At 60.2% G+C, this 14,635-nt stretch overlaps 2 protein-coding genes across 4 annotated transcripts in view; both read right to left on the reverse strand.

Moving 5' to 3' along the window:
• Positions 1 to 2,706: 2,706 nt before the first annotated feature.
• FOXI1 (forkhead box I1) lies at positions 2,707 to 5,174 on the reverse strand (the record flags this gene model as incomplete). Of its 2 annotated transcripts, none has more annotated exons than XM_084884019.1 (2): positions 2,707 to 2,984; positions 4,589 to 5,174. In XM_084884019.1, 2 exons carry the CDS (start codon positions 5,172 to 5,174, stop codon positions 2,707 to 2,709), a joined length of 864 nt encoding a protein of 287 aa, XP_084740145.1. The 2 variants fall into 2 exon arrangements, with proteins under 2 accessions (XP_084740145.1, XP_084740144.1); XM_084884018.1 differs by having other exon boundaries at positions 2,707 to 3,254.
• A 7,620-nt stretch (positions 5,175 to 12,794) lies between these two features.
• Positions 12,795 to 14,635, reverse strand: part of DOCK2 (dedicator of cytokinesis 2) — a 362,595-nt gene continuing 360,754 nt past the window's right edge. For both annotated transcript variants that reach the window (XM_084884009.1, XM_084884008.1), the window contains 2 exons: positions 14,158 to 14,318; positions 12,795 to 13,294 (listed from right to left, as the gene is read on the reverse strand). In XM_084884009.1, the coding sequence (XP_084740135.1) occupies positions 13,235 to 13,294; positions 14,158 to 14,318 (221 nt within the window). In that variant the 3' untranslated portion in view covers positions 12,795 to 13,234. The remainder of the gene's footprint in view (positions 13,295 to 14,157; positions 14,319 to 14,635) is intronic.

A 14,635-nucleotide genomic window follows, 5' to 3' on the forward strand; every position in this document is an offset into this window, starting at 1 on the left:
TTGGCTCCAGCCTCACCTCCTCCAGGCGGCCTCCCTGGGCTCCCAGCTCACAGAAAGCCCTCTCCTTCACCCTTTCATTGGTGTTGGGGACCATGTCTTCAATGCAATGCCCAACTGCGGGAGCAAATAAGTACGTCTACCCACAGCACAGTACACGGAACTGACCTCTCCGTGTGTGGGTACCAGACCTCTCTCCTCCAGTCCTTCCTCCCTCCATCCTCTTTCTCCATCCCTCGCTCTCATTTTCTCTCAGAGGAAGAGAAGCCACGGGGGGGGGGGGGGCAGAGTCAGCCTGAGGAAGCTGGCCAGGGAGACCCCCTTCTTAAGCTGGGCCCCGCCCTCCAGCAGTGTGACCAGGCGCCTCTCGCACCTCCCTTTCCGGGAGCTCCTGGCGCTGCTACCAGGAACTGCCCAAGTATCACGGACAGGAGTTGGCAGGGTCTCTGTGTTGTCAGCAGGCAGACATTCCTCTCACGGCTCTACCCATGGCGTTCCGGGCTGAGGAAGAATGGAGGCTGGAGAGTAGTGGACGCTGGTTCTAAAGGGCCACCTCCTCCTCCCTTCCCTCCCTCAGCCACCCCCACCCACCTCCATGGCCCGGAGCACCCGGCTCAGTGGGCGAGGGCCTCCCCAGGAAAGACTCTGAGGCGGTTCCAGGGAGCCCCTCGTTTCCTCTTCCCAGGTCCCCTGATTTGGTCTCCGGTGGTCCGTCCTGGTCTCCTCCTCAGTGATTGGTGCAGGGGGTGAGAGTTTCGGCCTTGGCATTCCCGAATCTGCGTGTGAATCCTGGCTGTGTCTATCCCTTCATCAAGTTACAGAACCTCTCTCCAGGCCTCAGTTTTCTCTCCTCTGAAATGGACACAACAGCACTGATTGCATTGGGTGGTTTTGAGGATTAGATGCCATTGGGCAGGTCAAGTCCTACCTAGCCCAGTGCCTGGCACATGGTAAACCCACAGTGAGTGCTGCTGTCACCATCTCCAAAGTCACCGTTATCACCTCCCCTCTGCTCCTTCCAGGAGAGAGCCCCCCAGGGCCTGAGGGGGCAGCCTGCGCGGCCGGTACAGGCAGCCAGGGGCTGCCCTGGCTTGAGCCCTCGGTGTACACATCAGAGGAAGGGACTCCAACTAGAAGACCTCCAGTTTCCACGCGTGACTCCCAGTATGCACTGTGCCAGGCACCCCTGCGAATCGCCCCTGCACACACTCGTGTGCTGTACGAGGACAAAAGCACTCTCTCTGCCTGGCCCTGGGCCCAGCGCCTGCCCGTAGCCCTCTGTGACCTGGAGCCATGGTCCTGCCGTCCCCACCACCAGCGTGAATCACGTCAGAGGCTGCACTGCTGCGTGAGGCGGTGCGAGCCTCAGAAGACCCGGCTAGCAGCAGCCTGGGGACTTCAGACAATTTGCTCAACCCCATGACCCTCCGTTTTCCGTCTGTCAATGGGCAGCCCGCCCTTCAGGGGTCGAGAGGAGGGTTCGATGAGCCAAGCGCAGCTATGAGGACCGTGTGAGCTGTCAAGCTTGGGTGAGGCCCAGCCCAGGGTTTGTGTCAGGATGGATGAGCTCCTTCCATGCACCTACCCCTCCCCTGCAAGCGCTCCTCTTCCCCGGGGGCCTTTGCCCTGTCTGCGCGCCAGTGTGGGAGGGAGGAGCTGGCCCCAGCCTCTCTCACCTGCGGTCCTGAGGCCTCAGCTGCAGGCTGTCCTCGGCCCCCAGCTGAGTTGACAGGGACAGGGAAACCACAAGGAAGGGATGCACACAGCTTTCTGTTGGTTTGTTTTAATAAAAAAGAAAGTAGGAACACAATAAAACACTTCCCAGGGTGTGCTGTGAAGAAGGATCGCAGGCGTGGAAAGTCCATACAGAAGCGTGTAAAGTACATACGGAAGCAAGAGCAGGCCCAGGAGCGGCTCTCGGACCCTGGGCAGGAGGCCTGCTCTCAGACACGCAGGTCTCGGGCCGTGAGAAGGGACGAGGGTCTCCGGCCTTGTTCCTCTTGGAAGGCCCTGCCGCCCGCTCATGGGTCCATGTCGTGCACACAAGGGGCTGGTCTGTGCGAGGATTTGTGGGTGGGGAGCACCAGGTGGGGGGCATGGGGTGGTCTGGGCCAAGGGTGCCCCTCTGGGGGGCATAGCCTGGGCTTCCCGTCTCCATGGCAGAGGAAGGAGTACTGCAGGGAACCTGGGGCCACGGCGGGACTTGGACCAGGATGGGTGTGCTGGGGCCGGGGCTGGGGCTAAGTTCTGATGGACGGCCAGAGGCAGGGGATGCGCTTGTCACAATCAGCTTTCACACGGACCTTCCTTCGCTGCTCAGTCAATCCCCCCACCCCTCCCTCCATGGCCCCAAAAGTGGGGTCCACCACGATCTGACCCCGTTTTCTCATCTGTTAAAGGAGGACCTTCATAGGACCCCGCAAGGTAGCTAGATAGTAAGTGTGGTTAGGCCTCCAGCGCCTAGTAGGGCTCCAGGCACACAGTAAGTGCTCAACAAGGGCCGCCTCGGTGACCGTCCTTCAGGCACCAGCATTTCCAGTGCAAAGCTGTGGGAGTGTGTCCAGGTGTGGGTGACACAGAAGGCTTACAGCAGGTTCTGGGAACAGGAGGGATTGCTCTGAGCCTCCTGTGTCTGTCTGGGCAGCTCGGAGGTGCCTGGGCGGCCAGGGGCACCCCGGGCCTGTCCCTGTGGCTCAGGAACCGTGCGGCCTAGACTTCGGTGCCTTCCCGGGGGTAGAGGACGCTGTTCGCGTTGATGCTGTTGTAGAAGTGGGGGCTGAACTGGTTGAGGACAGGGCCTCCGTAGCCCAGGGCGTTGGGGGGCACGGGGTTGGCCCACTCGCCCCCGGCCCCGTGGCCGCCGAGGTTGGTGAGCGGGGTGTAGGAGTTGAAGTTCACCAAGTTCTGCCCCATCTTGTCGGCGGGCTCAGGACTCAGTCCCGGCCCGGCCACGGGGCGGCCGGCGGGGCCGGCCCCGCTCACGTAGGATGTCATGGAGGAGAGGAAGCCGTTGAGGCAGGGGGTGCCGGGGGGCCCGGGGGACGGCCGCTGCTCGGGGGAGCCGGCGGAGCCCGGGGAGGTGCTCTCCAGGAGGTCCTGGGCGTCTGCGCTCTTGGGGCTGCCGGCCAGGAGCCCGCTCTCCGACTTCTCCCCGGGGCCCGAGGGGGCGTCCGACTTCCTCTTCCTCTTCCGGCGGAAGTTCCCGTTGTCGAACATCTTCTCACAGTTGGGGTCCAGGGTCCAGTAGTTGCCTTTGCCTGTGTGGAAGCAGGAGGGGTTGGGGGGGAGGTGAGTAGAGACAGACACGGTGCTTTGAGCTTATTCCTCCCATGTCAACTCTAACCACTGGGACACCCCGGAGAGACAGAGAACAACAGTCAGGCTGAGGACGGAGCAATCCCAACCCCTCGCTGCTGGGTGTGCTCACAGACACACAGGCAAGGGCTGTGGAGTCTCAGAAGTTCAAGTTCTGGGGGGTGGGGAGGGAGGGCTGCTTCCATTGCGGATGAGGAAGAACACTTGGGGGACAATGTAGGGCCCCCCAAAAGTCCCGGGCATGGAGTCCAAAGATGGACTTGAGCGTCCACTTCGCTCCTCACTGGCCGAGGGGCTCCGGGTGAGCCTCAGTTTCCCAGTCTGAGAAGTGGGCCTGTGTGCCTGCCCTCAGTCCGCAGGCGGCGTGGGAAGGCAAGTGCAGGGTGTGTGCCTGGGAAGTCCGAGGCCCCAGGTGAGGTCTGGGCTCTGCCTGCCTGGCTGTGTCTGAGCCCCAGGCTACACCGGCGACTGAGGGACAAACACCGCCCCTCGCCAGCCTGCGGGAGGGTGAACTGGCCCCCTCCCCACACGCCCTCCTGGCTCCTGCAACCGGGCCAGCTCGGACGTTCGTCCTGGACGTGGAGAGTGAGCATTCAGTGCAGCACGCTCCGCACATCCACCTCCGCGCTGCAGAAACTCGCCATCAGGAGGACAGGCCCGCAGTCCGGTGTCGGAGAGGCGGGCGCTCCGGCCACATTCCAGCCCAGCCCTCCAGCCCGCTGCGATTTGCCTTATCTGTGGAATGGCTTCCCACCACCGCCCGGCAGGGCTGGATGAAGGGGGTGATGTAACCGGGGCGGCAGCTGGATGGGGCTCCAGGTGGCGGTTCAACCAGCATCCCGTCTTTTCCCAGCAGCCCCGAAACCCCCTGGGTTTCCACCTCAGTCTCTCACACCCCAGGACTCGCAAGGAGCTGCCGCTGGGGGCCCAGGCCCATCAGCCGCTGCTGCAGACCGCGGGGCGCCCCCAGGCACTGCACCCCCAGGCACCACAGCCTGGTGTGCACGACCCCGTGTCCCGGCCACAAGCCTTCGGAGGAGGAGGCACGGTCACCATCCCTGTTTTTCAGGCGGGGAAACTGAGGCTCGGGGATCTAACCAGCCCCATTTCATGGACTGGGCTGGAACCAGCCAGGATGGAAACCCCAACCTGCCTCCAGGGCCCATGGCTGACTCCCCTCAGCACCCCCAGTTTCTGGGGGGGCACGGTCAGCTTTAGAACGTTCTAGAACGGGGTGTTAGGAAGGAGGTGAGCCTCCCCACGGCCTCCCAGTTACCTGGGTCGTCCTCGTCGCGGGGCACCTTCTTGAAGCAGTCGTTGAGCGACAGGTTGTGGCGGATGGAGTTCTGCCAGCCCGCCTTGCTCTTGTTGTAGAAGGGGAAGTGGTCGGCCACGTACTGGTAGATCTGGCTGAGGGTGAGGCGCTTGTCGGGCGCCCCGTGGATGGCCATGGCGATGAGGGCCGAGTAGGAGTAGGGCGGCCGCACCAGCTTCATCAGCTCCTCCTGCGACGGGATGGGCAGCCAGCCCAGCTCGCCGCCCCCGACGCCGGACACGCCGGACACGCCGGACAGCAGCTGCCGCTGCACCCCGTAGGCCTGCGGCAGGAAGGGGCTGGCGTTGGGGCCCGGCAGGTAGGGCTGCGGGGTCACGGCCTGCCCGTTGAGCCAGAGGTAGGGGTTGGGGGTGGCCCCGTACTCGCCGCCCCCCTCGAAGGAGGGGGGCCGCTGCGGGCTGGGCAGGCCCTGCGGGTGGAAGAAGTTCTCGTAGTACAGGTTGACCTCGGGGGGCTCCTGGCCGAGGCTGGGGAACTGGGGGCCGCAGTGGGGGGGCGAGGGCACCGGGAGGTCGAAGGAGCTCATGCTGGGGCCGGGCTGCGAGCACCTGCTGCCACCTGCACGGGAGCTGTCCCTGCAGGTGCTCCGCCGCCTGCCAGCTCCCACTTATACCCCAGGGCTTGGCCGCCGGCCCCACCCAGGGGCGGCCACCCGCGGAAACCCGCCCCCTGGCCAGCCGCCCTGCCCACAGCCACACTGGTCCCGCTAAGGACCTGCCCGGACCTGCATCAACGCTTCCTCTGGCCTCTCCGTCCTTCCCTCTGTCCCCACTGCTCTCCCTTCTCATCCTATTTGCCCCTCTCCCTTTATCTCATTGTTCTCTTTCCTCTTCTCTCCTTCTCCCATTTCTCTCCCCCATGTGCCTTCCCTCTCTCCTGTCATCCGTCCTCTGTGCATGTTTTTCCTTCTTCCTTTCCCTTCTCTGTCTCTCAGGATGTCTTTCTCCTTCTCCCCGGCCCACCCCCTCCCCGTCCCTGTCCTCCTGGGCTCTGCCTGTCTCTGGTGTCCTCCTCATGCTCTCTCCTCATCTGTCTCTAACTTTTGCCTGGGCCTGCCTCTCTCTCTCTCTCTCTCTCTCTCTCTCTCTCTCTCTCTCTCTCTCTCTCTCGTTTCCTCTGCATTTCTTTCCCCATCATTCTATCCTGCTTTCCCACAGACCCCCCATTCTTTGCCCCATTCTTTTGACACGGGGAGGCACCATGTCAGAAGCCACATTTGGGGCTTGAAGTGAAGACACACTGTGTGGAGGAAGAAACTGGTTCTGGGAATCAGGAGAGTGGGAAGGGCCGGTTGTATAGGTGACCTCCCATCACACGCACATGCATGCACTCATACATGTAGATGCACACACATGCACACTGTATCTATACACATGCATGCATTCTTACATAGAGAGGCACACACTCTCATGCACACATATACACGGATACACACAAGCACACTCACACACGTGCACACATGCACACACACGGACACGCAGGCACGCACACTGCAGCACACAGAGAGCGGCCGTGGACAGGTCTGGGATTACTCTGCAGGAGCAGCCGGGCTCATAACGTGAGGAGAGGAAGAGCCAGAGGAAGAGCTTGTGAGCCGGCCTTAGGGGCAATGAGCGTGGACCTGCACGGTCCCAGCTCCTTCCAGGTGGCTGCAGGGACCAGGCAGGCTGGCAGTCCTTATCTGATCAGAGTCTTTTCATGTTTCAGCTTGCAGAGGCCAGAGGGGGAGGGGGAGGGAGCCAGGCCGGGACAGCCCTCCACCCCTCAGCCCTCCCAGCCCATCTCCGCCTCAGGCTCCAGAGGCAGGACTCCAGCCCCTCCCCACTCCAGGCTCTGCCTCCAGGCCCTCCCTCTGGGGGCTCCAGCCTCCATCCGCAGCTGGGACCTGGCTCGGTCCAGCCTCCCCCTCACCCAGGGCAGCCCCCAGCGTGGTGAGTGGGCGGTGGAACCCTGAACAGACTTCCCTCTGGGGTCCGCAGATGGGAAAGTTCCAGCAGCCTCTCTGGTCACCACTCCCTCCTGCGCTCCCGCCTCAGTTTCCTCCTCACGCTCACCTTCCTCTCACTTCCTCCTGAGAACAGAGGAGGAGGCCACCCCTCCCTGGCAGGAGGTGCTTCCGGGACCCTCCCTGCGGTCCCTCTGCTCCCCTCTCCTGTGGGAGACACGGGGAAAGTGGGATGTCATGGATGGATCTCGTCATGGATGAATCTCGTTGGCCGCATCTTGGTCCCTACAGGATGACGGGGTGACTAGGTGGGAGGGGTCCTCCCAGGCCCTGAGGAACCCCTGTTCCCACCACAGAACAGCAGTGAAGGGTGGCTCAGAAGGAGCCTGATTGCACGTTTGTTCCAAAGAGGAAAGCAAAGAGGCCACACTTTTGCATCCAGGGTCTCCACGAGGCCTGGCTGCTGTCCTTTTAAAGAATAGTCATGTCAAAACCGGTTTGGCTCAGTGGATAGAGCGTCGGCCAGCAGACTGAAGGGTCTCAGGTTCGATTCCGGGCAAGGGCTTGTACCTTGGTTGCGGGCACATTCCCAGTTGGGGGTGTGCAGGAGGCAGCTGATGGATGTTTCTCTCTCATTGATGTTTCTAACTCTCTGTCCCTCTCCCTTCCTCTCAATAAAAAAATTAATAAAATATATTTAAAAAAAAAGAAGAAGAGTCACCATGGGACCCATCGATGAAGACCAAACCCCAACCCCTGCTGTGATGGTCCATCCTCTCGTTAACTGAGCAAAAATCAGCTACAGGGCTGCCCACCCCAATGTTGCCCATGGCCAGGCCACACCAAACGGTAACTAACCTGGATGTCCAGCCATCGGGGACTGGGCAAATGAACTTCTCACCATCCAAATGATGCAAGAGAAATGTAGCGTATTTTGGAGAGATGTGCATGTTCTAATAACATTACGATATTATTGAAATACTGTGAGTGGCAGGAGGTGGGGAAAAGTATGAATTCATCCAGGTGTATGAACTATATAAATAAAAGTACCAAACTGTCTACTACGATTTCTGCATGGAAAATTGGATGTGATCGTAGTTTTTGTTCTTTTTCTATGATTTCTGATTTAAGTGGTTACACAAAAGCAGGTAATGTGCTTTGGGGGTTCCGTGTAACAGGCCAGCAAGGGGCAACCTGGTAAAAAGACAGAGGACACGGGGGTTCTGAAGTCGGGGGACCTGGGTTCAAACCCCAGCTTTGCTGCTGAGCAACTGTGTACGATGGGACTTAACGTTCTTGGCTTGCGTTCTCAGGTGACAATGGGGAGGGTGCCCCGTCACCCCCTGGGTGGCTGTGAGCACCCACAGAGGGAACCAACGTCACCGTGTAGACATTTCCCATGGAGCACAGAGGCGCGCGGTAACCTGGTGATGGTGGCGTGGTCAGGGCAGGTTTCATAGGTGTCATGGTCCCCGGGTTGGCCATGTTCACTGGTCCCTTCCAGCGGCCTGCACGCCGGGAGGGGCAGCAGGTGGGGTTGCAGCGGACACCAGGGCGGGACATGCAGTGCAGACACCCACTGGTCAGCCAGACCCTGCCATCTGTAGCTGACGGTCAGAGGGGCCCCGAATCACATGACAAGTGCACAGCTGTTCTGGTCAGCACTTGTTTCCCTCCCCTTTCCCCCGTTCCACGTTTGCCTGTTGCTGGCGTGTCCTTCCTTAGAAGCATTTTGGAGGAATGCTCGCCTGGCTGCCCCTGTCACAAAGGGCCCTGGTTCTTTCCCCCGGAGCCCAGTGGCTGGGACACTGCCTCTCCTGCCCTCTCTGCCCTCTCCACAGGGTCAGGCCTTCAGCTAGAGCGCCCCAAGCATCCCCAGAGGCCCCGTTCCCGATGCCCTGACACTGCACAGCCCTTGGGGCGGGGAGCAGTGCGGCCTGTCCTGACCCCGGTGGAGGTCGGGGAGCTGCAGGCCCTGGAGCCCCATGAGTAGCCCCAGGACCTCTGGGAAAAAAGCACATATCTCTATAAACGGGGGTCCTTTTGTGGACTTTTCTTAGGCTTTTGAAATTTTCCAGAAGTGGAAATCACAGTCTGAGAAGATGGGCCTTGATCAATGTCGGGGGAAAAAAACAAACAAACAAACAAAAAAACCCACAAAAAGTTGGGCAGAGGGTCCTGAGCCAGCCTGGGGAGTGCGGGGCCACAGTGCAGTCCAGAGGGGAAAAGATCACATATTCTGAACCTCAAACCGGCACATTTGTGACAAGGCACTAGGACACCAAAACATGGGCTGTGGGGTGGGCACAGCTGGGCCCCAACCCCTGCTTTGCTCTTTGGCCCCATGTTTCTTATCTCAAAAGGCCTGTTTGCTCCTCTCTTGAGTGGAGCTGCAAATGGAACCTGTCCTGTGGATTTTGCCGGGAGAAGTGATGTCTTGTGGGAAGTGCAGAGCCTCGGACCCGGCAGGAACTGGTGGTGAGGGTGAGGAGGAGGATACTGGGCCAGGGGTCAGGGACTGGCAGGGAGGCGGCTCAGGGCAGGTATCTGAACTCCTCCAGCCAGCAGTCTGCCATTTGCTCCAACTTGGGGCAATTCCTTCCATTTGGGGCGATGCCTGGGGAAAGAGGGGAGGCCTGCCACTCCCTGGGTGCCCAGCAGTCAGCCTGGTACACGTCCGGATCCTGGAGCCCATGCTGGGGTGAATGCCCAGGCCCCCACCTAGACTGTGGCCAGCCAGGACCACTAATGCTGGCCTTGACTTTCAGGGGTGCAGGATTTTGTAGTGAAGCAGCAAGGGGAGGATGAAGAACCAGAGACAGAGGAGGCAGGTGGCATCTGCAGTAGCTATCCCTGCCCCACCCACCAGGCACACAGGGAGCAGACAGCGTGGCTCCGAGGCCAAAGCTGCCGATTCTCAAGCCTGACTCTACTCCTGAATATGAGTGCCTCAGAGCACAGCCAATTGTCCAGACCTCAGTTTCCTCGTCTGTAAAATGGGGAACCCCAACTCCCTCCCAGAGTTGCTTTGAGGCTTGGCAGGAGTTCATCCCTTTGTTTATTCAGCAAATCAACTAGCAGGTGCTCGGTGAATGTGAGCTCCTGTGAGGGGACTCAGGAGCCGAGGGTGAGGGGAGGCCTCCCCGGCCTTCCCCTCCTGCCCCTTAAACAGGGGCATGGCGTCTTGGGTTCCTCTCCTTTCTACACAGAAAACAATCAATACCGCGCGAGTTCCAGGGTTCCCGGAGCCTGGCAGGGTGGAGATAGGCTGCGGTGGGGAATCAGAGGACTGGGGCCCAGCTGGCTTCCAGCTGAACCTCTTTGTCCCACCGTTTCCTTATCTGTAAACTGGGGATAACACCTCACAGGCTTTCTACCTACTGCCCACAGGTATGGCTCTGAGCAGCAGCCAGCCTCCCGTCCTGTCGGGACAGCGCTCAGGAGGGCTGTCTCAGTGCTTGGGGCTGGCCTCCCGGCCGGCGTGGTCCTCCAGGAAGCCTGGTCCAGCTGTCAGGCAGGCCACCACCCATATTGGTGCCATCTCCCCTGCTTTTCTGGCCTCTGCTGCAGTTGGCACCTGGAGAAACATAGGCCGATAGCGCCCTCTGGCGGCCATCTCTCTGAGAGCAGGGAGCAGAGTGCAGAGACCCTCTGACATTCAGGGCAGGCCCAGGGGGTCAGATCCCCTGTAAGGGGCAGGTTCCCAGGAGGAACTGCAGTGTCAGGAGGCAATGCACCCCTGGAGGGAAACACTTGAGTTCCGCTGGGTGGGCAATGAGGCAAAATGTCCTAGAAAGCAGCCAAGGGGAGCAGCGGGCCTGGTCTGGATTCCAACGCGGCTCCTCCAGTTATATTTTCCGAGTGCCTCAGTTTGCTTATCTGTAAAACGACGATAAAACCAGGGTCTCCTCCTCCAAAGGGCTCTTGCAAAGACCCGAAAGAGGCAAAATACGAAATGCCTTGGAAGTGAGGCTTGGCAGGAGTTCATCCCTTTGTTTATTCAGCAAACCAACGGCTGCCTTCGCAATAGCAGCTGGAGGTGTGCAGGGCCCTGTACTGGTGGGTGTTGAGGCTTGCACCTTGTGATTCTGCCATCTTTGTGCTGTGCCTATAGCCCGACTTACTCATACATTTTTAACTGACACTCACTTCTGCTCAGCCACCCCCCCCCCCCCTCCCAAAAAGCATGGGCATTCAGTCATTGCCTGAGGGTCTGTTTCCCTGGAAACCGGAGGCAGAGGCACCCAGGGTTCAGATGGAGCAGCAAGCAGGTTAGGCTGTCTGGAGGGAGAGAGCAGTCTGGGTGTCAATACCAGGAGGGGCCTTTGTTTCTCTCAACTTCTCTCCTCCTTAAGCTGGAAGACTAGGAGGAAGAAAGGAAGGAGGGAAGAAAGGAAGGAAGGAAGGAAAGAAGGATGGAAGGAAAGGAGGGAGGGAGGGAGAAAGGGAGGGAGGGAGCATCAGGATGGTCCCCCCTCACCATCCCATGATGCTCCCCCCTCACCATCCCATGATGCTCCCCCCTCACCATCCCATGATGCTCCCCCCTCACCATCCCATGATGCTCCCCCCTCACCATCCCATGATGCTCCCCCCTCACCATCCCATGATGCTCCCCCTCAGCATCCCATGATGCTCCCCCCTCACCATCCCATGATGCTCCCCCCTCACCATCCCATGATGCTCCCCCCTCACCATCCCATGATGCTCCCCCCTTCACCATCCCATAATGCTCCCCCCTCACCATCCCATGATGCTCCCCCTTCACCATCCCATAATGCTCCCCCTTCACCATCCCATGATGCTCCCCCCTCACCATCCCATGATGCTCTCCCTCACCATCCCATGATGCTCCCCCCTCACCATCTCATGATGCTCCCCCCTTCACCATCCCATGATGCTCTCCCTCACCATCCCATGATGCTCTCCCTCACCATCCCATGATGCTCTCCCTCACCATCCCATGATGCTCCCCCCTCACCATCCCATGATGCTCTCCATCACCATCCCATGATGCTCTCCCTCACCATCCCATGATGCTTCGCACCATCCCATGATGCTCTCCCTCACCATCCCATGATGCTCCCCCCTCACCATCCCATGATGCTCTCCCTCACCATCCCATGATGCTTTCCCTCATCATCCCATGATGCTCCCCCCTCACCATCCCATGATGCTCCCCTTCAGCATCCCATGATGCTCCCCCCTCACCATCCCATGATGCTTTCCCTCACCATTCCATGATGCTCTCCCTCACCATCCCATGATGCTCCCCCCTCACCATCCCATGATGCTCTCCCTCACCATCCCATGATGCTCTCCCTCACCATCCCATGATGCTTTCCCTCATCATCCCATGATGCTCCCCCCTCACCATCCCATGATGCTCCCCTTCAGCATCCCATGATGCTCCCCCCTCACCATCCCATGATGCTCCCCCCTCACCATCCCATGATGCTCTCCCTCACCATTCCATGATGCTCTCCCTCACCATCCCATGATGCTCCCCCCTCACCATCCCATGATGCTCCCCCCTCACCATCTCCAGGGACTCAGGCTCTCAGAGGGGAGCATCCACCCCAGGTCTCTCTATGGCTTGAGCTCTGAACCCCACGTTGTCACGCGCCCCAGGTCCACCCAGTATCAGTTTTCTTCCCTAGTGAGCCCTCAGCCTCCCACAGCCCTCCCCTGCAGGTCCCAACAGGCACAGAGGTGGCCTCCCCATCCCCTCCTCCTTCCCTGGAGGAGCCCCTCACTTTCCTGGGGCCTCACTCGGGAGCCTGGGGTCCCTGCAAGGAAAGCCACACCTCTGACCCGGTGTCAGACCCAAAGGCGGGGCCCTCCGTCCAGGGACCTCAGCCCCCTCCTTCCCTGACGCTCACGCATTTGGTGGGTGGTGCTGCCATCTCTATTCAGAAGGGAGAAAGGCATGTGAAACTATCCATGGTGCAGACTGCACGAGGAATGTTCTGGAAGACTATTCTGGTGTCCCTGTACCCCAGCATTCAGCGTCTAAGGTCCCGGAGGCATGGAGAAGATTTTCCGGGGTGGGGGTGGCGGAAACAAGGTGGGCAACTTAGCCTCTAGGATGGGCTGGGCCAGGCGCCTTCACATGGTGGCAGGCCCTGGCCTTCCCGCCTTCCCGCCGCCTCCAGGAGCCATGGACCGGGCTGGGCTCAGGGATGCAGCCAGATTCAGAAGTCGCAACAGAACCACTTTTATTGCCAGGAAGAGATAGCAACACTTTGGAGACGATCAGCTAGAGAAAAGACTGGGTGTTGTCATTAAAAAATGTAAAGTACAAAACTGTTATCCAAAAATAAAATAAAAGCGTATTTAAAAGGCTTTTCTGTTAAGGACGAGGGCTTAGGAATGAGCCAGAGCCCCAGCTCCTGCACCTGAGAGCCGGGCTATGGAGAGATGTGCTAGGACGTCGGAGAGCGCAGCGGAGAGGCGGCCGGGACCCGTGGGTGTCCGCACCCCTCCGGCGTGTGTCCCCGGAAGCTCTGGGCCAGGTCAGCCGCCCCCGGTCTGAGTGCAGGCCCATCGGAGGCTCCCGCTCCCCAGGCGTCCGTGCGGAGCTCGCTTCCTCTGGACGCTCCTCTCCCGGCCGAGCACAGCCCTGGGCGGGCAGGCACACCTCACAGGTCGGGGGGCAGGTCGGCGGTCTGCTTGCTGTCCTCGGAGGACTTGCTGGCCAGCTGTGGGGGGCGGGGGGAAGAAACAGCACCCCCCAAGATGGGACTCACGGCCACCAAAGTGGGGCTCCCCAGTCCCAATCCTGACGGCCCCTAAGCGGACCCCTGCCCAGAGCCCAGGGAGCTTGGGCCCCCGACCATACGTGTGGCCACACAGCGGTGCAAGCACAGGCTTTGCTGCTTCAGGGTCAGAGCTGGTGGGAGCCTGTGAACTGCCCCGGAGAGGGGAAGGGGGTCGGCAGGGCCTGCTCGCTGTGCAGTGAACTTGACATTGTTACAGAAGCAGAGTTCCCATTTAGAGTGTCAGTGGCTCTTTATTCTGAGCGAAGGCCACTGAGTAACAGCAGCAGATGTACTTGAATAGTTGGGGCTGGAAACTACGTTCTAATTATTAGGATTCTGTAATATAAAGTGAAGAGAAAACTCCCCAAACTCTCCCACAGCCAGCCGCCTCCTGTGGCCGGCCGGGCACCCCAAGGGCAGTCTGGGCGAGGACAGTATGGGTTCCGAGACCAGGGGCCTTCACACCCTGGCACAATCCGCAGCCCAGCTGGTCAGTGCTGCTCAGAGTGACCAGGGACTTGGAGCCTGGCCCTGCCTCCCTGGTGACCACACATGCGCATGTGCGCGCGCGCACGCACACATTCGTACACTCACACACACACACTCACTCACACTCATATTCACACATGCTCACACATATGCACATAGACACACTCATACTCACACATGCTCACAACATACATACACTCATACGCGCGCGCGCACACACACACACACACACACACACACACCCCATTTCTCCTCTCTGTTGTCTCTTCCCTCTCCACCTCCCACCCCACTCCTCCTTCCATCTGAGTCCTCACCATCGTCTTGAAGAACTGGTTTACTTTCTTCCGTTTAAGCGTCTTCTTGTCATTCTTGTCGTTCTTGTCGCTTTCCGAGAAGGGGAGGAAGGCCTGGCTGAGGCGGGGGGACCGGCTGCCATCCTCTGTCCCGGGCACAGCTGCCACCGAGAGCGTGAAGGCTGGAGGGAGAGGGAGAGCAGGCGTGAGTGGCAGGGGAAGGCACGGCCCAGGGCAAGGTGAGTGACGAGGTGGCAGGCGGGTGGCAGGCAGGAGGCAGGCGGGAGGCAGGCAGGGCAGAATCCGGGGAGCACAGGGCACAGCCGGACAGGAGCGGTGGCCATGATCTCTGCATAAGGCTGCCCAGCCCCTGGACAGTGAAGGGGCTGCCTCCAGGCCCCACACCCCCTCCTCCCAGGGCCTCCGGGCTGGCCGCGGGCGGCTCAGGCGGGGAGGGCCCCGGCTTCCTCCAGGGACGTGCCCTTCCCCTTCCAGCACC

Source organism: Pipistrellus hanaki (genome assembly GCF_964339955.1).
Source record: "Pipistrellus hanaki genome assembly, chromosome: 5".
NCBI lineage: Eukaryota > Metazoa > Chordata > Mammalia > Chiroptera > Vespertilionidae > Pipistrellus > Pipistrellus hanaki.